Here is a 22,293-nt window from a genome sequence, read left to right as displayed (position 1 = left end):
CAGGACCCCGGGATCATGACCTGAGCCGAAGGCAGATGCTTAATGACTGAGCCACCCAGGCGCCCCAGCAGAAAACTTTTAAACTGTGAATCCAAGATTGGCAAAGTGTTGATCAAAATTCAAGTGGGTGATGGGCATACTACAGTTCATTATATCATCCTCTCTAATGTACACTTTTAAATTTCCAGAATAAGGTTGCTTTTTTTTCCAGAATAAGTTTTTTAAATGTACATAACTTGGGGCACCTGGGTGGCTCAGTTGATTAAGCATCTGCCTTTGGCTCAGGTCATGATCCTGGAGTCCTGGGATCCAGCCCCACGTCAGGCTCCCTGCTCAGCGGAGAGTCTGCTTCTCCCTTTGTCCCTCATCCTGCTCATGCTCTCTCTCTCTCTCAAATAAATAAAATCTTTAAAAAATAAAATAAAATGTACATAACTTTCCATAATTCTCATTAAAGCAGGGCTCTTCCAAGTGTGGATGAATATAAGCAAACAGTTAACAGAGGGATTTGGGGGAGGAGGGGAGATGGGAATGGGTGGTTTGCTTTGGGTGTTTCTCTGTACATCTCTGAGATGTTCGGTTTGCTGTGACAAGCCTATATTACAAGTCTTTTTGTAACAAAGCACTAATCAATCACTTACACTAAAAAAGAGGGCTCTTCATAAGCAAAAACTGCCTAGTAGAATAACTGTCCCCATGGCATTAAAACGCAGCCAAGTAAGTATTTGCTGGGAACCCACTGTGAGCTTAGTGCGTCTTATGTGAAAGCGTGTTCCTAGATTATATAGAATAAGACTTGGGGCACCTGGGTGGCTTAGTCAGTTGGGCATCTGACTTGATTTTGGCTCAGGTCATGATCTTGGGGTAGTAGGATTGAGCCCCATGTCAGGCTGCGTGCTAAGCATGCAGCCTGCTTGGGATTCTCTCTCTCCCTCTGTCCCACCCCCAGGTCACTCTCAATCTCTCTCTCAAAGAAAAAGAAAAAAAGAGTAAGACTCTTGTCCTCTATGCTAAATAATCCTTTACCAAACAGCTAGTGACAGGATTATAGCGGCAAATAAAACTTCATCCCTGCCCTCTGTGCACGGGGAAGGACACCTGTTGAAGACACACCTCACCCTCCTGTTGATCTCAGAAATGTCCCAACTACGGGACATTTCAGGATATCTCATCGCATCCTTAGGTGAGATTCAGGCTGTCATGATAGCAGGTTCACTGCTGAAAGAGGCAAGTTCCCTTACTCACAAAGCTCTGCGGTAAATGACTGTTCCAGAGCCTTCTCAGGAACAATCCTGATTAGCAAAATTAAAAATTAAAAATATATGTATAGGGACACCTGGGTGGTTCAGTTGGTTAAGCGACTGCCTTCGGCTCAGGTCATGATCTCAGGGTCCTGGGATCGAGCCCCTCATCGGGCTCCCTGCTCGGCGGGAAGCCTGCTTCTCCCTCTCCCACTCCCCCTGCTTGTGTTCCCTCTCTCACTGTCTCTGTCAAATAAATAAAATCTTTAAAAAAAATAATAAATAAATAAAAATAAAAATATATGTATATACATATAGAAGAAAATTTTCTTCTTTTTTGTCCCTTTTTCAACCTTCAGCAGGCATCCTGCAGAGGACAGGAGGTGGTTGTTGCAAGAAGAGGGAACTCAACAAAGAATAAAACAGCCACAGTGGGGAAGGGGGACTGTGGGAACCAAGGTCACCGGTCACTCTTGACAGCAAGCACATCCCTGATCCCGAGGGCACCCGCCCCCTAGCGGGAAGGATCCTCCTGTGCGTGTCACCACCACGGTACCCCCACTCAGACGACATCAGTTACGGGGAGAGGAGGAAAAGGCAAAAAGACAGACTCTGAAGCCTGAACTCTGAATCTCTTTCTCTTTGTTTCCCTTCAACTCCTTGGGATGTTCTGATTGATTAACTCGAATTTCAGGCCCAAGGAGGACCAAGTGGGACAAAACTCAGTCTGGAAGGGAAGGCGGATGATAGGGAAGAAATAATGCCAGGTGCCAGTGTACGACTACCCTAAGCACTCCACACGTAGCAACTGATGAGGTTAGTACAAATTATCTCCAATTTACAGATGAGGAGACTGAGGCACAGAGAAGTTAGGAAGTGATGAAGCTGAAATGTAAATCCAGGCAGTCTGGCTCCAGGGGCTGTGCCCGGAATCACCAGAACTTGCTGCCTTTTCGTGCAAAGCATGCACCAGGGCTGTCAATGCGACCTTGACGAATTCTCTCAAAAACCAGAGGTAAGGGTTATTACCCCGATTTTTTACAGATGGGGAAGCTGAGTCTTAGGAGGACTAAGGACCTTGCCCAAGATCTGTAATAGATAATTACTTACATTTGTAATAAGCAAACTGCAAATAATGATACATGGTGGCCACAAATTTCTCCACCGGATAGCCTCCTATAACGGGGGTGAGGTTCTTTTCACACTGTAGTTTGCATTCCAAGACCTCTACGTAATGATCTGAAAGAAGACACACAAATTCTCAGAGCAGTGCATCCATCAGCTTCTCAGTACCGCTTCTGCCTCCCTCAACAATCCAGGTAAAAGGTAAAGATGATAAAGGTAAAATACTTGCAACACTTATGATAAAGGGCGAAAACCCTTAATATACAAAGTTCCTTAAAATCTATAAGAAAGGGCACCTGGGTGGCTCAGTCATTACGCGTCTGCCTTAGGCTCAGGTCATGATCCCAGGGTCCTGGGATCGAGCCCCGCATCGGGCTCCCTGCTCCAGGGGAAGCCTGCTTCTCCCTCTCCCACTCCCCCTGCTTGTGTTCCCTCTCTCGCTGTGTCTCTCTCTGTCAAATAAATAAATAAAATCTTAAAAAAAAAATCCGTAAGAAAAAGACAAACACCCAATATAAAATGGCCAAAGGATGGTCACAGAAAAGAAACTGTAAAAATGGCTAATAAACATTGTGAAAAGATGTTAAGCCTCATTTGTAATGAAGGAACACAATCCCACCTAAAATATTTTAAACTGCTAAGGGGGCAAAAAAAAAAAACAAAAACAAACAAACAAACAGACAAAAAAAACCCTGTTTTGTTGAAGTAGGGTTGACACACATGTTATGTTAGTTTCAGGTGTACAACATAGTGATTCAACAAGTCTATACATTACGCTGTGCTCACCACAAGTGTAGCTCCCATCTGTCATTTAAATTGGGAAAATTTTAAAAATTTGGTAACACCCAGTGTTAGGGAGAAAATGGTGAAACTTTCACTCTCATAGTCTGTTGGTAGAAGCAAAACAGGAACACATTTTTTGGAGAGCCATTTGGCAAAATGCATCAAAGGTTAAAATGCACACATCCTCTGGCCCAGCAGTCTACTTCTAGGAAATTTTCTTTAGACATGGGCACACATAAGCATTGTTTGCAACAACAAACAGAGTTGGAAATAACCTGAATGCCAATCAATACGATAGTGATTAATCAATTATGGTATATACAAACAAACAGAATTATTTATTTTTTTTAAAGATTTTATTTATTTATTCATGAGAGATGGGCGGGGGGGCAGAGGGAGAAGCACACTCCCCAAGGAGCAGGGAGCCCGATGCGGGACTCGATCCCAGGACCCCGGGATCATGACCTGAGCCAAAGGCAGACACTTAACCGACTGAGCCACCCAGGCACCCCTCTATAAAGCCTTTAAAAGAGAATAGGTAGACCTAAATATGTTAACAGATAAAGACATCAAAGACTACATTTCCCAGCCTCCCTTGCAGTTGGGTTGGGCCATATGACTGGTTGTGCCATTGAAATGTGGACTGCAACAACTAATGAATGCTACTTCTACCACTTTAAGGAATGGTCCCTAAAATCCTCCACATGATCCTCGGCCCCCTCCTTTTTGTCCCTTCAGGCAGCTAGCGGCAAAAGACTCCATGATGATGGTACACGTTTTGTTGGCAAGACTGGGGGGGACAGGCATTCTCACACATTTTTTCTAGGAATACAAAATGGTAACTTAAAATGCTAAATAGTTTGCAGAGACATTTACTCTTTGAACTATTAATCCCACTTATGTTGATTCTGAAAACATACCTCCACACTTAGCAAAAAAAAAAAGAAAAGAAAATGCCTAAAGTTCCCCATTGCAGTATTACATGTAATAGCAAAAGATTGGCACAAACCAAACGTCCATCAGATAGTTGAATAAACTGTGGTGCATCATTCCCCCCACCCCTCAGTAGAGTAGTCAGCAACAACAAAAAAGAATGACTCTCTCTATGTGCTAGTTAGGATATACTGCTAAGTGGAAAAAGCAAAGAACAGAACAGTGTATAAAATATGGTACCTATTCAGTGTGAAAAAAGCAAACAGAAAAATAGACATACATATATACATATATGACCTTTATAGAGAAAAAAGAATCAGGCAAGAATTTTCAATACACACTAAACTGGTATGTGTGTGGTAGTTGAGGAGAGGGTAGAGACAGTCTGATGAAGAGCAAATTGTCCTCATCTTGAAGTATCTTTTCCCAAATTATTTATTAATATCAAAAGGAAAAATAGGGTGCCTGGGTGGCTCAATTGGTTAGGCGACTGCCTTCGGCTCAGGTCATGATCCCGGAGTCCCTGGATTGAGTCCCACATTGGGCTCCCTGCTCGGCGAGGAGCATGTTTCTCCCTCTAAACCTCCCCTCTCTGATGTACTCTCTCTCTCTCATTCTCACTCTCTCAAATAAATAAATAAGTCTTAAAAAAAAAAAAGGAAAAATAGTATTGCTGAGAAGCTGGAAACTGGAAATGACCTTAACCAAATGCTTACAAGTCAACATCACCAGTAAGGGGCAAACAGACACCACACGCATCTGGATGGGATACCCCGAGAAGCATACTTCCGTAGTGTTCCAGCCAAAAGTGCACAACCTGAATGTAATAGGAACCCAAATTGAGGAATATTCTATAAAGTGACTGGCCTGTATTCTTATATATTCTTTAAAGATTTTATTTATTTATTTGACAGAGATAGAGAGAGCAAGTGAGCGCGAGCATAAGCAGGGAGAGTGGCAGGCAGAGGGAGAGGGAGAAGTAGACTCCCCGCTGAGCAGGGAGCCCGATGCGGGGCTCGATCCCAGGACCCTGGGATCATGACCTGAGCTGAAGGCAGATGCTTAACGGACAGAGCCACCCGAGCGCCCCTAGCCTATACTTCTTAAAAAATATATCAATAGCTTAAAAAAAAAAATCAGTGGCATAAAAAGAAAGGCCAAGGAACTGTTCCAGATTAAAGAACACTGAAGAAAAATGACAAATAAATAGGAAACATGATATTGGACTGCACTTCACCAGGAAAGAAAAAGCTCCTAGAGGACATTATTGGAATAATGGAGAAAATTGTAATATAAACTATAGATTGTATAAAGAAGTATTGTCTCAATATTAAGTTGCCTGAATTTAGTAACTGTATTGTGGAGTTTTAAAGAATATTGTTATTCTTAGGAAATATACTGAAGTATTATGGGGTAAAGGGTCATGATGTATGCAACGTACTCTCAAGTGGTTCTGAAATAAAAATAATTATACACACACATCCAGAGAGAATGATGAAGTAAATGAGACACAATCAGTGTGAAAACCTGGTGAATTTGGCTAAAGAGTTTATGAGAGTTCTTTGTACTACTCTTGCTACTTCTCTACAGGCTTGGAATTACTTAAAAATAAACAATTAAAATAAAAACTAAAAATAAAAAATTATTTTAAAATAAAATTTAAAACAAAAAAAATTTCTCAGTTGTCTATCTATCTACATATAAAGATATAGTTATAGAGATATACCTTAGGTAGATCAAAGATAAAGTGATCTTTGCTTATTTTTGTAGGGAAAAAAAAACCTTTTAGAGGTATAAGCCAGAAGCTAATAAAAATGGTTACCTTTGGGGTGAGTGGAATGGGTAGAAGAGATATGGATAGAAGCAAGACTTCCTTCTAACTGCCTGTAACTCCTTCCTCCCCTTCAGCCTAGGAGATAATAACTCAGCTACTAGTAGCTCCAGGGTATCAGTTTGCCCCCCTGGGGTTCACCTTCACCCACATTTCTATAAATAAATCCATCTTGAGGTATCCTCATGTATGTCGGCCATCTATCTCCAGTCAAGACCCTGACTATACAGAAGACTCATTTTTTACAGTCTATCCTTTTGTGTCTTTCACAATTTATACTATGTGCATACATGTTACCTATTCAAAAATGAAATAAAGTTCGAGATTAAGTGCAATGTAGGTGAGGTGAGACTATTTCACTGGGGTTAAGAGGTAAGACTCCAGTCAAAACTGCCTGGGTTCAAATCCCAGCCCTTCCCCCGAGGATAACAAGCAGAGTACTTAACCTCTCTAGGCCTCAGCTTTCCCAGCTGTAAAATGGGGAGAATGCTAGTACCTTTCTCATAGGGTTGCAAACTCGAGATAATACCCATAAAGAGCATAGAACAGGGCCTGGCATCTAGTTAGAGCATAGTAAATGTTACTTTTTCTAGTAACTGTCTTTTACCTATAGTCAAAACACTGCAGTTCCAAGCAAGCACCCTTTTGTCCCCCTCCTTCAGTCTGAGTGTAAGGAGTACTTCCTGACATTATAGGCAAGAAGGGATGCTGGAAGGAATGACCTCTCACCAGCAGAGGTACACTGGCTAACAGGCACTACGTGAGGGCCAGCATGAGCACCAGCAGCTGCCAACATTACAAAGAGAGAGACAACCAGACATCCGGTGCCTCCTGACACGAGAACTAGCACCAACTAGGAAGCCGGCTTGCGCCCCAACTTCCGCAAAAAAAGAAAATCAAACCTGAGCCTGATCAAGCCTCTACATCCAACTACCAAGTTATAAGAAATACAGAGAACAGAGGACCAAGGGGATACAGTCAGCAAAATCCAGACTATGGGAATCTCTACAGGGCGAATGATCTGGTTTTTTTTCAATAGCCACGGGGGCAAAATAGACATAGAGGAAGAACCTACCAGTTAAAAGAGATTTAAAAGACAACCAAATTGCTACATTATTTCTGAGGCTGGAAGATGTTATGCTAAGTGAAATAAGCCAGTCACAAAATGACAAATGCTACAGGATTCTACGTATCCAAGGTACACGGGGTAGTCCAATTCACAGAGACAGAAAGCAGTGTGGTGGCTGTCAGGGACTGTGGGCAGAGGATGGGGAGCTGGTGTTTAATGGGTACAGAACACCCGTTTGGGAAGATGAAATGATGGGTGGTGGAGATGGACAGCAGGGGTGGCTGTACATCAGTGTGCATGTATTATATGCCACTGGACTGCACTCTTAAGGGTGGCTCAACTAGTAACATTTTATATAACGTGAGTCATGAGTCGCTCTTGGGCCCATTTTTATTTTTCCAAAAGCCTGTGGGGGATCTATAACCGGGCAGGGCTGATCTGCTAGACCCCCTTTCCAGACCTGTGCTTGATTGAACACTGTACTCAGGTATTTTTCCAGAAACCCCTACTAAACCAAAGGCTGGACGTGTGGGTTACATATTACCTCCCCAGCCACCATTCACATTGAAGCTCAAAAGTTCCTCGGAGGGGCGCCTGGGTGGCTCAGTCCATTGAGCGTCTGCCTTCGGCTCAGGTCATGGATCCCAGGGTTCTGGGATCGAGTCCCCCATCGGGCTCCCCGCTCAGTGGGGAGTCTGCTTCTCCCTCTCCCTCTATCTACCACTCTGCCTACTTGTGCTCTCTCGCTTGCTCTCTCTGTGTGTCAAATATAGAAATAAAATCTTAAAAAAAAAAGTTCCTCAGAGTCACTCAAGCCACCAGGAAGGCATGTGGATGCCACAGGGCAGCTTTCCCATTCACGTGTGGAATACTGCCCACCACCAACCTGCGATGGAAAGATAGAAATCCTTGAAGTCCTTGATCTCCCTGGAGCCCTCGCAGGCTGCGAGACACTCGTAAAAGGCTTTGAAGAAATCGGGAAGGGCCAGCTCCATGTCTGTGACGGACGTCCTCCAGTTCTCGCCGTTGTAGGCCCGCACCGCCCGGATGAATAGGCTCTGGAAAGCGAGAAGAGGCGGGTGAAGCTCCCAGATGTGAAGGAGGCGGGCCGTCCAACCAAAAGGAGTCAGACCACTGTGGAGTTACAGTCTCATGCATCCCAAGAAAACCACGCCAACCCTTAATTAAAGATGAGGCCGGCCAGGAACTGACTTATATCTAGCTTTTTCTATCCTATGTACAATGGCATGCTTCTTATTTAATTTAATTCAAAAAGTAGGAGGTGCTTGATAATAAAATCAAATTCAAATCAAGAAAAAAAGAAAAACTAGAGTGACAGAAATCAGGGCAGTGGCCTCCGAAGGTCAGGGGTTGGGACAAATGCTTGACTGGAAAGGGGAAATGAAAATATTCTTTTTTTTTTTTTTTAAAGATTTTATTTATTTATTTGACAGAGAGAGACACAGCGAGAGAGAGAACACAAGCAGGGGGAGTGGGAGAGGGAGAAGCAGGCCTCCCACGGAGCAGGGAGCCCGATGCGGGGCTCGATCCCAGGACCTTGGGATCATGACCTGAGCCGAAGGCAGACGCTTAACGACTGAGCCACCCAGGTGCCCCGAGATGAAAATATTCTATGTTGTGACTATGGTGGTGGTTACACACTCGCATACCTTTACCAAAACTCATCGAATTATATACTTAAAACTGGTAAATAAATTTTAAATAAGTTCTACCTCAATAAAGCTGATCTTTAACATTGAAGCAGAGAAAAGATACAAGCTTTAGAGCAGTGCCAGATACACTGCCCCCAACAGTTAAGTATAAAATAGGAATGCCAAGCATTAGTACTAGTCACTAGGGGGGTGGCCATGCACTGGATAGTGGAACTTCAAGAAATTTCTGCTGCCTGTTGACTGGACCAGATAAAAGAGAGATAACGAAGGCTGAGGAAGCTGCTTGGTCTCACAAGAAATAAGTAGAGATCTTGGGCACATGCACGACCCTGCTCTCGTGGAGGGTCCAGGACAGGCCCGGAAATAAGCGTGGCACACTCCATTTAGAGCTCCTGTTCAGCTGCTCCAGAATGGGGGTGTCTAAGGACCACCCCTCAGACCAGAACTCTTCACCAAGCTTAAGGTGTCAGGGAGAGAGGGTGATCTCCCCTAAACCTCCTGAGCAGGCAGCATCCGCTGGAAATCAGACAGGCAGAGAACTGAACCACTTGCCTAGAGGCTGGGAACACGAGCAGCAACGCCAGGCAGCTGGCTCTGCAGGGGTGGCAGGGCGGCGGCAGCAAGAAGAAAGCCAGGCATGGCGGGGGTGGCCCTGGGCACACAGCCGGGCAGCCCCACCACACCCGGCAGGACTCCAAAGAGGGAAGGAGTGAGGCACAGCGCACTGACCACGAGCACTCGGCTCTGCTCCCCAAGCCCAGTGAAAACCACAGGCAGAAATCCTTTTCACGGGAGAATGGAAAAGGAGCCAGCAGCGGACAAGACGTTCCGACTTTTGGAAGGACAGAAAGCCAAATTATCACAGAGGAGGGTCTGGGGCGAAGCGACCTCCCTCCCCCACTACGCACTGCACTACATCACACACGTGTTGGCATTTGCAGGCACTGGCGACCACAGAGACTGGTGCCAGGCCCAGAACAGAAGGCAGGGCTGAAAGTCTGAATGGGGCTGTTGGAGGCCCACCCACCTGTGCACCCAAGGGGTCCCACCTCCCAAAGCCGCTCCTCACCAGAGCCTGGTGATTTATTCTAGAGACTCTATCTATAAAGGCTGTAGGGTCAGGGATCAGGCATTGCAGATCGAGAGTTGAGGTATGAGGCTAAGAACCAAGAAGCAGGTAAAGTCTCTGACTCAGCTATGAGGCCCCCACCCCTCTCCCCAGACTGGCTCTCAGACACAGGCAGACAAGCATGACACTTCACTAGTCCTGCAAAAGGCTGGAGAATTCTTCCCTGGAAAACTGAAGGGCCACCAGAATAGAGACTCTGCAGCCTATATTTGAGGGTCACCACCAATGACAAAGTGTGTTTGCAGTCAGTCTCACAAGCTGCTTGGTCTCACAAGAAATAAGTAGAGATCTTGGGCACATGCATGACCCTGCTGACTAAAGTCAGTCCTTGGATACTTTCAGCACATCCTGCTGTTTTCAACCCTACCCTAACCCTTCCTTGGTACCCATGCCCCTGGCATCCAAACTCGATAGATCTGGACAACAGTAAGTGCTCAAAGGAGTTAGTCTTCCTCATTCATTCCCTTCAGACTCCCCTTCAAGATGCCTAGATTTCAGTAGTAGCCTCTAATCTGTCAAGTCAGTCCTCCAAGCTCCTCGATTCCCTTTCCACCTCAATACATATGGGGTGTGAGTGTGTGTGTGTGTGTGTGTGTGTGTGTGTGTATAAAAAGATGTGTCTTCTAGTTTCATCAGAAATGGAAACTTATGCTCCTGTTTCTTATATTCTTGGTCATTTCTGGATGATCTCCAAGACATGTATTTATTCCTCTATCTTTAAACTAAATGATCAAATGACCTTATTTCTTTAAAAAATATATATTTATTTATTTTAGAGAGGGAGAGAGAGCAGGAGTGGAGGGGGGCAGAGGGAGAGAAAGAGAGCATCCCAAGCAGACTCCCCACTGAGCGAGGAGCCTGACATGAGGCTTGCTCTCACGACCCTGAGATCATGATCTGAGCAGAAATCTAGAGTCAGACACTTAACCGACTGAGCCACCCAGGCACCCCAAAATGACCTTATTTCTAAAATACAGCATTTAAAGGAAACGTGGCTTTAAGTGCATCATAGAATATAAAATCTCATTCTCAAATGGGTCAACTTTGTGCTAAAAAGTCAATCTTTTCCATTGTCATAATATTCATCAATGCCATCAAAAACCATTAGAGGTCCTTAGATGTCAATAGCTGTTCATCAAGATCCGCTTCTTTAGCCACTCACACTGCAGCTACCTTGCTGTGTAAAAACCCAAATATACCTCGAATGACTTGGTTTCCAAGTCCTTAATGTAGTCCTCGGCATCAGGCAAGCTCTTGTAATACGCCATGTTTCTCTTCATCATTTCATCATCAGGATGCTTCAGTAGAAAGGTGTGAGCGGCAGCAATGGCTTTTGGAAGATTATTCGCCTGAGTACAACAAAGTAAGAGGAGCTCTACTCAATGGAGGATGAGCAGTGATTTTTGCAAAACAAGAATGTTCGGTCCTTCAAGTAACTGTGTTTCAACACAATGCTTCCAGCTGAGGGTTCAGTGACTACCATGGCCCATCAAGCCTTGCACTCTCTTGCTCTCCAGCTTCCAATGGGGCTCACCAGTGAGGAGCCCCAGTGGGAGCCTGAAGGAAGGCAAGGGGGTAAGCTGGGTTACTTAGTCTCCTGGCTCCCTCCCTCCAGTCACCTTGGGCCGCTATTGGCCCTTAACTGAAGGTCACAGCTCCTCTCGTGGTGGCCCTCTCTGGATAGTCTCGCTCCTTCCTGCTTCCTGGAACTTTCCTCTCCCGTGCCCTTTTTGGCCCAGGCGGAGTCACATCCACCATTACTAGCCTTTGTAAATAACCACCTTTCAACATCCCTCTAACTACCCAGTGGGACTACACCACACCTTTTCTGCTGGAAAAATATATTAATATTTTATATATATGATATATCCCCAAATATATTACTATCTTCCCAAGTCTCTCATAGAACCTCCTGCTTTACCATTCTCGATGACCAACCCCCCCATTCACTCATCCGTTCACTCAGCACACAAGCCCTCCTACGTGCCAGGTGCTATCCTAGGAAGTGGGTCCGTAGCAGTGAGCAAAACAGGGGAAGAAAACCCTGCCTCCATGTGCGATATACTCCAGTATGCTTCCGTGTATCTCCGAGCAACCTCGATTAAGGTCTCTGGCCCTGGAGCTTTAGGTCTGGCCCCCTCGTGGACAGTGCCCAGAGGGCAGAGGTCCTCTGGGGGGGATCTGTGTGTTGGGGGGTATGGGCTAGAGCGATACGGACACCTCCCTGTGTGGACACTCAGCCAACAAGCATCAGGCCCCCATGCTAATGTGCTGTCTCTGGCTGTCCCCTGGAATCATGGCACGACCTGCTGTGGGGGAAGGGGAGGCACCCTACACGTGCACAGAGACTCCTTCAGCCAACCCAGAGCGACGCTCAGAGGTGGGAATTAGGAAATTAGGTTTGCAGAGAGAAAATAAAGGGATATCTGGTACATTCTGGATTTCTGAGAATCAGAGGGTAGCAGATTATCTGTATGAAACAGGACTGGTGCTGAGTCATCTGGAGACAAGGCAGCGGCTGCACTGGAGAAGGACTGGGTGGTAATGAGGGCAGACTCCCAGGTGTCAGTGCTGATGTTCTGGAAGGGCCAGTCAGTGGCCTATGTGGGAATGCTTTTCAAAGAGTTCTACAGAACGCCTTACACCCCTGGCCAGAAAAAGGCTAGTCTGCCAGCTACAAGGAGGGGAGGACGTATGAATGCAGCCCTCTAAAGCATTTGCCAACGAACTGCGATTCTCTAATTCTCAGAAGAACATTTAGAAAAGGGGCACAGAAAGGGATTTTTAAGGCCTCTAACTTAGGACCTGAGTTTTAACAAAATGGAACCCCTTCCTGGAGAGGAAAGGGTGATTTATTCACTTCAGCTTGGGCCCTGCCAGCTGGAACATGGAGCCACATCTTGGCAGCTAACCCTCTGACAGAAACCCAGGCAGGTTCTGGAGAAGGGGGTGGGAGCACTACCCTCCCAGGTGCTCCTGAGAGACAGCCACCTGCATGAGAGGACCCCAGCTACCTACCAAACGAGCTACTCCTAAATCAGCCTCAATGCAGTGGCAGGCCCTGTGGCTGGGCGTGGGGTGGGGGTGGGGAGACAGAGTCCTTGTCCAGGCAAGGTGGGGGGTAGGAGTGCCTGGGAGGGGGCCAGCTCTACCTGCTCAGTTTAACAACCATTAAAGATTTGATCAAGTGTGGGGGCCCACTTTTTGCTCGGCCTACGGGGAAGATGGGCATTTCACAGAGATGCAGCCCTGGAGGGAACCACAGCTGATGGTGTGGACCTAAGGTGGGCTGGTGACATAAACCCCTATGGTGGGCTTCAGGGCTACCCACCAGGAGTACCTTCTCTGCAAGATCACACATCCGTGCCTCTTTACCTCCCTCTGACAGGCCAAACCCACCATCCCCACCTGTGTGTTCAACTGAGACGTTTGTCCTTAATCAGTGAAACGGAGGCCTGCAAACCAGGGCAGCACAAGAACACTGCTCAGCCTCGCCACAGCAGGCAGCTCTGTCTCCGGCACCAGCCTCCAGCCTTCGGGTGCCCAGCAGGGTGTATGTGCCTGCCACCAATCACGCCCTCCTACCCACAGACCGAGTGTGACAACAGAAACATCGTTAAGGAAAAAAATAAACCATACAGTAACACCACCTCAAATCACTTCTTCAGTGACTTTCAGTTGAAGCAACTAACTGAAGATCCTGGCTTACTAATAATAAAATCCTGAACCTTTCCTGTCCTTTAAGAGATCTCAAAATACCAAGACAGATGGCATTTCACTTAGTTTTAAGTAAGTGATTGTTACAAGACCGGTGGAAGGTTTTGAAGAATAGCTGTGACCATCCTGACCTTTGAGGACACCATCATGAAGGAGAAAATCTTTGCCTTCTGGTCACATTAAGTAAAATACTCTTCCCCTGCTCCCTATATCACTTGTTTCAAATTCATCTGTAGATAAATCAGCTTCTACTATCCTCCAGTTTTAAAAATAAAACATTTCCCCCTTGATTATATGACTCAAATTTGGTTCAGACTGTATCTGGCAAAAGCTATACAAAAAAGAGAGAATTAAATGAGTCATTTTTAACTTAAAACATAGTCCTTTAAGAGCCAGCCATCATTTTTCAATGTCCTGGAGCTTTATTAATCTTATCCCCTGGTTCTATTTTAAAACCGTTTTTTTATTGCCAGGACAAACATTCACAAAACCAATACTTTATAAAATGTAAGCACAGAAATAACTCATCTTTTCACCTACTTAGGGTTTTGTGCTATTTTATTGCTCTTATGAATGCAACAACATCAGGTGGCTCTGTTTCAGAAATACAAAAAACAGATCTTGCAGTCCAAAGACTCAAAGCAAAGTTTCAAAACAAAACAACTTCTACCTCCAGAGTCTGGAATATGCCATGAATCTATTTTTGTAGTCATTAAAATAAATGCAATATATTCCTTTAAAAATCGTTTTCAATTAGATAAAGTAGAAACTGGACTTTGAGAGGGCTTTCTTGGCAAAACCTGGTAACGACCCGCCAAGATAAAGTCGCTTTATCCAGGAACAGGGCATTCAGCCCATTCTTAAAATTTGCGGGTCCCCAGAGAAAGGACTCCAAGGATCAAGAACTGCAATTTGTGGCTATTTTTAGCCAGCAATCACAGAATTTAAGCAGCCACAAAGAAGGAGGAAGACAACTGTGTTAAATTCCAGATGAAAGAGCCGATACCAATCCTGACGAACCACAGTGCACAGTTCGGCTCCTTTAGGCTGGGTGTGTGCTCCCGACGAGCCCCTGCCCTGTCCTGGCCTCAACTTCCTCCTCTTTAAAGGGAACTAGACGGCAGCTCAGGTCCTCTTCCCCTCCATTACTGAAAGTCACCACTTACTTGAGAAAAAGGGGTTTTAAAGATACGCACAGAAAAGACGAGTCTGTCTTCAAATAACAGCTAACATTTATCAGGCACTGTTGGATGGCTAGACACTCTGTGTACGTATTCTCTGCCCCAGAATAACCCTTCCAGAAAAGTATTTTCATCCTTATTTAAGATGAAGAAGGGGGGAGACAGGATTTGGAGGCGTCCTTGGGCAACGCTGGGTGGGCGCAGGCTGGATCGGGAAAGGCGGTGCGAGGCCGCCCCAGACGGAGGGGCGGAGCCCGGGCCTGGGGGCGGAGCCCGGGCCTGGGGGCGGAGCCCGGGCCTGGGGGCGGAGCCCAGGCCTGGGGGCGGAGCGGGCCGACTTGCCTTGAAGTAGGCGAACTGGAGGAACTTGTAGGGCTCCCGGCGCTGGAAGTCGGCCAGCACTTCGCGGCTGGGTTGCGACTGGCGGAAGGCTGGCAGGCCCTGCTTGCAGCGCTTGAGGCAGTGCGCGCGGCGCAGCAGGCCCCCGAAGAGGCGCAGCTCGGGGTAGTGCGCGAGGCCGGCGGCGGGCTCGGGCTGGGGCACCGCGCTGCAGTTGCGGTGGCAGAAGGCCTCGCTGTCGCGTAGCAGGCGGTGCAGCCGCAGGCTGATCTCCAGGTAGCCCACGCTCTCCGCCCAGTGCTCGCCGCTGTACTGGTCCAGCGCGTGCCGGTAGGCCGACTCAAGCGGCATCAGCTCGTCCCGCGGGAAGCTGCGGAAGCTGTAGCGCTCGTACTGGGCGCGCCCGCAGCGCAGCGCACAACCCGCGCACAGGAGCGCCAGCAGCGCCGCGGCTGCCCCGCGCCCCGGCTCCATCGCCCCCGGCGGAAGGAAGGAAGGAAAGAAGGAAGGAGGGGGACGAGAAGGCAAGGAAGGCGGAGGACTGCGCAACGCGGCGAGCCCGAGGCTTGGGAGGCGGGGACAGCAGCCTCCGGCCCGCCCCGTCCTGCCGCCCTTCCCCACCCAGCCGGGGGGTCCGGGAGCGGCTGTCGGCGCAGGGACGGTGCCCTGGGGATGGCGCGCTGCCCTCTGGCTCTGCATCGTCTAACCCGGGCTCCCGGCCTCCACTGTTCATCTGTTTGGAGCTGGCGGCCTGCAAGCCAGGCGCGGCCCTAACGCATCACAGCGCGACTTAAACTTTCTCGTCACTTAGAAGACGTGAAAACGCAGATTTCTAGGCCGTGCTCTCAGCGTTTTTGACTCAGCAAGTCTGGAGTGAGGGTCTGAGGATTTGCAGTTCTAACCAGCGCCCTGGTGAGGCTGATGCTGAGGGCCCAAGGCCCACACTTTGACAACACTGCCAACGACCTTACATTTCAATGAGAGAGGAAGAATAAATAAAATTAATAAGGATGTCAGTGACACTTTGTAAGCTATTTATCTGATCAAGTTGAAGATGCACATACCTTGAGTCCGCGATTCCACTCTCCAGAATATGATCGAGAAACGTGTGTGTGCATCAAAAGATATGGATGGAATGTTAAAGGCAGAACTATTATTTTTCTAATTCTTTAAACTTTTTATTTTTAAATAATTTGCAGAAAAGTTGCAAGGATAGTACAAACAACTCTTATGTATCCATGATCCACATTCCAAATTGCTAATATTATGCCACATTTCCTTTCTTTAAATTTATCTATATATTTTTTTCCTGAATCATTTGCAAGCAGGTTGCATACATTAAGCCTACTTGACCCTTAATCTTTCAGTTTGTAGGTCCTAAAAACAAAATTAGACAATGATAAAATCCAGGAAATTTCATATTAATAGAATAATTTAATCTACATTCCCTATTCCAGTCTTGTCAACTGTCCTAATGTCTTTTATGGGGTTTTTTCCCTCATGGACAGAATATAGTCCAGGATTATGTATTGTATCTATTTGTCTCCACAATGTAATGGTCTGTAATCTTTTAGCTTTTCTTTTCTTCAGCTTTTCTCATTATTCCATTGACATTTTTCAAGAATACAGGCCAAAACAACAACGTGAGCTGCTAAACAACTATTAGAATGGCCAAAATCCAAAATACCGACAATACCAAATGCTAACGAGATGTGGAGCAGCAGGAACTCTCGTCCATTGCTGTGAGAATGCAAAATGGCACAGCCACTTTGGAAGACAGTTTGGCAGTTTCTTACCAAACTGAACATACTCTTACCACACCATCCAGCAATCAATCGCACTTGTTAGTGTTTACTGAAATGAGTGAAAAATTTATGTCCACACAAAGACCTGCACACAAATGTTGACAGCAGCTTTATTCATAACCACCAAGACTTGGAAGCAAACAAGATGTCCTTCAATAAGTGAATGGATAAAGAAACTGTATAATTTATCCAGACAATGGAACATTATTCAGCATTAACAGCTATCCTGCCACAAACAGACATGGAGGAAATGTAAATGCATTTTACTAAGTGAAAGAAGCCAATATGAAAAGGCTACATACTGTATGATTCCAACTGTATGACCTTCTGGAAAAGGCAAAACTATGAAGGCGGGCGGTGAAAGGATCAGTGGTTGCTGGGCACTGGGGAGACACAGGGATCAATAGGCACAGCACAGACAATTTTTAGGGCAGTGAAACTATAATGGTGGATAAGTGTCATCATACAATTGTCAAAACCCATGCAATGTGCAACACCAAGAGTGAGCCCTAATGTGAGCTGTGGACTTTGGGTGATGACGTGTTAACGTAGCTTCACTGATGATGACAAATGTACCACTCTGGTGCAGAATTTTGATATTGGGGAAGGCTGTGCATGTGTGGAGGCAGGGGTGTTGGGGGAGGTCATCAAAAAGACATGACTGCCTATCAACCTGTGCGTTGAACACGGAAGGTGACTCACCCGCTCCCTTGTCTTTGGAATGTGGGTTCCCCATGCCTTTCCTGCTCCCAGAAGCTACTCCAGGGACACAGCCTTGAGATAGTGATGTGGTGTTGAGAACACCTGCACACTATACTTGACTAAGGCCTCTTTATGAACTTAAGATGTGGCGGGCAGGTGCGGGGATCCGATGCTGATGCTGTCGCCCAAGACAAGCCTTTGTATGTAAGTTCCTTTTGCTATTAAAACTGCCATCCACCAGCCTGGAGTGGCCTGCCTCTTTCTTCCATCTCTCCCTGCCCCCTCCCTTTACATTCAGTGTCAGATTTCACCCAGGAAGCTCCCCAGAGGGTTGTGAACCAAGGGGGCTGGGCAGTATATGGAAAATCTCTGTACCTTCTACTCAATCTTGCTACAAATCTAAAACTGCTCTAACAAATAAAGTATTTTTTTTAAAAATTTTTTAATAAAGTATTTTTAAAAGTCTATTTATTCATTGGTGTTTCTCTGATCTTTCCTCATGATTAGATACATATTAAGTGCTTTTGACTTGAACACCACGGAAGTAATATTGCATCCTTCTCACGTGTCACATGGGAGGAACACAATGTCTGCCTTTATCAGCGATGTTAATTTTGATTACTTTGCTAGGGTTGCGTCCATTTTCTCCACTTCATTCTTTTTTATAAGTAATACGTGTTTTGGGCAAGATAAAACAGCTAGCAGGAAGCAGAAATAACCTATCCAATAAGCAGAAGAGTAGATTTTTTTTTAAAAGTATGTGCACATAGAAGAACATTTTACAGCAGGAGAAAAATGAAAGAATCCCAGCCACACATAACAACAGTTCAATCTAAACAATCTTAAATAAACAAACACAGAGTGATTGTATTTGTCTAGAATTTAAAAATATGCTGAAGTACACAAAATATTCTTTAGGAATGCAAACAATATGGTCTGGTTCATACAAACACACAGGGTAAAACCATAATGAGAAAGGAACCGTAAACCAAAACTTTGGAAAGTGGCTTCCTGTAAGGTGGAAGGAAGGGCATGGAATTGGGAGAGAGTCCATGGGGATGAGGGGGTGGGAATGACCATGAGGATGCCCACTGCATCATTTTTTTATGCTGTATATTTTTTTAAGATATTATTTTATAGTTACTTGTTATTTGAAAAAAACTTTTTGAACTATCCCTTCTGAATGGAGGGAAGGAGGCTGTGGAGAGAGCTGAGCTGGGAGTGGAGTGTGCCTGGTCCCCTGGGGCCTGCCACTCCCATTAAGTCCAAGGAAGCTGTGACCTTTGCTGAAACATCGTTTGGTCCTGGTTGGTCACCACTGAGGAGTCATTTCTCATTACCCTTGGCCAAGCCCTTCCAGGTCCGGCAGCTCTATGCCACTTCCAGGCCACTCTGCTTTGATAGTGGGGTTTGGGAAATCTTTGGGAGCTGCTTGGATCCCAGGCAACCTCCACATATTGCAAGCCAACCTGCCAGCCCCACAAAAGGTAACTCTAGGGGAGGAGACATGAAGGGTATGAAAGACTGTAAGAAGGCCACCAGGGCTTGAATATGAAGAGTGAGGTAAGGGAGTATGGGACAGCAAAGATGTGATGTGTTGCCTTTGAGGAGTGAGGTTGTGGATGTGCAGGTGGAGGTGGGGAGAACAATTGCTTCCCATAATAATTCAACACAACCTGTAGAAGGAAGTGAAACCAGACACTGTCTTGTGTGGCTGACTCCTGTTTATGGGGCTGTTGAGCCTCAAGAGAGCTAGGTCTAACAGTGTCTCCTCATTATAGGGGCTAGTGTTCCCCCATGGGACTTTAATGACAAATTCTCTTTTGTATCATCAATTTATTCATTCTTTCAAAGCTCTGTTCAGCATCCACCTTATAGCAGGTCCTGCCCTTGGTGCTGGAATGCAAAGTTGAATCAAACATACTTCCTTGACCATGAGGGACTGCAAGTTGAGTAGAGATAAGACATCATTGTTTTTTATTTGTTACGTAAACCTATAGTGAACTATTGTGTGTCAGGTACATATTAGAGAAAAGATTATCAAATTTTTCCTCAGAGAACTCAAAGTCTGGAGAAGACAGGGAAGTAAGCCTTCAATGACCCTCCCATTAGAGCTGAATTGGAGACATGGACAGAGTCTTGTGTGGGCCCCAAAGACGGCTGGGTAACCATCTTAAACTGTTCCAGCTGCTACAACAAAAATGCCACAGAATGGGTGGCTTATAAATGCAGGAATTGATTCCTCACAGTTCTAGGGGCTAAGAAGTCCAAGATTAAGGTGCTAGCAGATTTGGTTCTGGTGAGAGCCCACTTTCTGATTCATGGATAGCCGTCTTATCACTGTATCCTCACATGGTGCAAGGGGCCAGGGAGCTCCCTGAAGTCTCTTCTATAAGGGCATGAATCACATTCATGAGAGTCCTGTTCTCATGATCTAATCATGCAAACGACCCCCAAAGACTCCACCTTCCAATACCCTCACATGGTGGATTAGCTTCTGACACAGGACTTTGGGGGTGGGGACACCAACATTCAGTCGATGGCAGTAACCTAGTCTGAAGCAGGCAGCCTAGGGCTCAGGGGACAGGTGATTAGTGGTGGTGTCACTGAGATGGGTTTGATACAGCAATTATATAGATTGTGATCACATTACCACTGATAGTCTCTGACCTAGGAGTCACAAAATGAAGTATCTCATGGGGATGTTCAGTTATGTCAAAAGTGAAGTGGACCAGATGGATGGAGATTGTCGCCTACTAGAGGGGCCAACCCTGCCTAAAGAAGGTCCCAATGCATATCTCTGACCACTGTTACCCTGAAGGGGCCAAGGATCTGGTGTCATGAGACCTTCTGATCTTTGAAGAGAAACTGGAAATCCAGATTACATAAATCCCCCTGATTAAATGTTGACAACTCTAGCAATTACACAGAATGTGAGACACTGATGGACCAACATGGTCGTTGTCAGAACAAATAGGCATTCTGGCCACAGCTGGTTGCAACCTTCAATGAGCTAGCAAATGACTCTGATCTTTCAGAGAAGTGAGTCACAGTCACAGATGTGGCTGAGAAGACAGAGATGGTGGGCTGACTACAAGCCCCTAAAGAAGAAACAGCAAGTCTAGACCAAACATGAGAGGGAAAGAAACACTCCCGAAAAGTGCAGCTGAGACATCCTGGGGAAGCAGATGCTGTTGACAATAGGGTGACAGAAAGAAGATAGGAGAACAAAGTGTCTAAAACAAAGTCATCAATTTTTCTCCCCGAAGTCAGGTCTCACTTGGGACATTTTGTTTCTAGACATCTCAAACTCCTCAAAGGGAGACAAGGGACATGGGGACATGGGGACAAGGATATCCTAACCCTTAGGACTGCCATATGGTGTGATCCAGTTCCTGATACACAGTTGCTGACTTTTATTGGAACTGTGGACAAACTGTTGGTCAATTATTTCACAATTTTATCTTTTTATCGTTTCATAACCATACCCATCAGTTGATTGCACAACCTAACCCCAGGATACAAGTCTCAGGACTTTCTATGTCAGAAAACTTAAAGACATGAGAAAGATAAGGATTTGCTACACAGCAGAACTACCCACGTCTGTAGGCTAGAGACTTTATTTTTCTATTTTTAAATAGCTTTGTATTTTGACATAAGAATTCCTGGATGCCCTATTCCTAATTCATCAATAGTTAATATTTTGCCTTATTTGTTCCATAATGTGCTGTCTCATCATAGACATGTAATCTATGTGTACACTATGTATAATATATAATTATATATATGTAAATAGATACATACTATTATTACCATTTGAGAGTAAGTTATACCCCTTTACCCCTAAATGTTTCAGTGTATTTCCTAAGAACATAGCCACAGTATCATTACCAAAATTAGGTATTTTATTATTGATACAATATTATTTTTTAATCCATAGTCTATATTCAACTTTCGTTAATTGTCCCAATAACGTCTTGTTTAGCTATTTTCCCTCTCTGGTCTGAGATCATGCATTGTATTTAGGTGTCATGTCTTTTTAGCGGAGGCTTTGTTTTTTTCCTTGCCTTTAACATATATCATTTAATACTCCTAAAAGCTATTCCAAATTACAAGTATTCTAATAGAATTTTCTAAGTACTAGAAAAGTAAAGTTTGTTAACTTTTTATGCTGAAATACAGGTCAGAACTGACATAAGGACTTGAAATTTGCTGAATAGCAAAGCTTTGTTAAGACCATCAGGGGAACTAGGTTGGTCAAAGGGGTTGAGATTCATTCTCCTGGGCACAAAGCCCTGTTAGCATAGAAAAATAGGATTTTCATCTGTTTTATTGGGCCACACATCTCTCTCTCCTTCATTGTTCTTAGGCTACAGATGAGGCCTCTGTGCTTCTCAAAGTACCTTTGGTGAAGGATCAGTTTTGTTTCTGTGGTTATCAGTACTTTTCCCCATATTTCAAGGACTGATCCTGCTGTAAAAATACAATAAAAGTAAATAACTAGGAAAGGAAATAAAAACAGACTTACAAAATTCACATCTTCTTTTTGCATGATTTGATTCACCTGACAAACTTTCTCAAATTGCTACAAGTTTCTAAAGACCTACTCTGAATTTCTGAACCTATTTCACGCCACTGGTACTCGGACCACACTGAGTATCACTGGTCTATATTAAAGCATGCACCATATTTCTATTTTAAACATTTTATTTATTTATTTGTGAGAGAAAGAGCGAGCACAAGCAGGGGGGCCGAGGGAGAAGCA

The 22,293-nt window shown here is 45.2% G+C and overlaps 1 protein-coding gene across 2 annotated transcripts in view; it reads right to left on the bottom strand.

Annotated features, from left to right (window-relative positions):
* Positions 1–15,681, bottom strand: part of CRTAP (cartilage associated protein) — a 33,299-nt gene extending 17,618 nt beyond the window's left edge. Inside the window, exons 1-4 of one of the 2 annotated variants that reach the window (XM_045904099.3) lie at positions 15,025–15,654; positions 10,984–11,133; positions 7,869–8,040; positions 2,352–2,480 (exon numbers count right to left, since the gene is read on the bottom strand). In XM_045904099.3, the coding sequence (XP_045760055.1) occupies positions 2,352–2,480; positions 7,869–8,040; positions 10,984–11,133; positions 15,025–15,495 (922 nt within the window). In that variant the 5' untranslated portion in view covers positions 15,496–15,654. Of the gene's footprint in view, positions 1–2,351; positions 2,481–7,868; positions 8,041–10,983; positions 11,134–15,024 lie in introns of both variants that reach the window. The other variant, XM_045904100.3, reaches the window with a different exon arrangement.
* Between the last annotated feature and the right edge of the window lie 6,612 nt (positions 15,682–22,293).

The sequence above is a fragment of the Mirounga angustirostris genome, unplaced genomic scaffold (genome assembly GCF_029215605.1).
Source record: "Mirounga angustirostris isolate CCGP_5_RB_7025 unplaced genomic scaffold, mMirAng1.0.hap1 SCAF_1, whole genome shotgun sequence".
In the NCBI taxonomy this organism is placed as follows: Eukaryota; Metazoa; Chordata; class Mammalia; order Carnivora; family Phocidae; genus Mirounga; species Mirounga angustirostris.
This window is presented reverse-complemented; position numbering and strand designations above follow the sequence as displayed.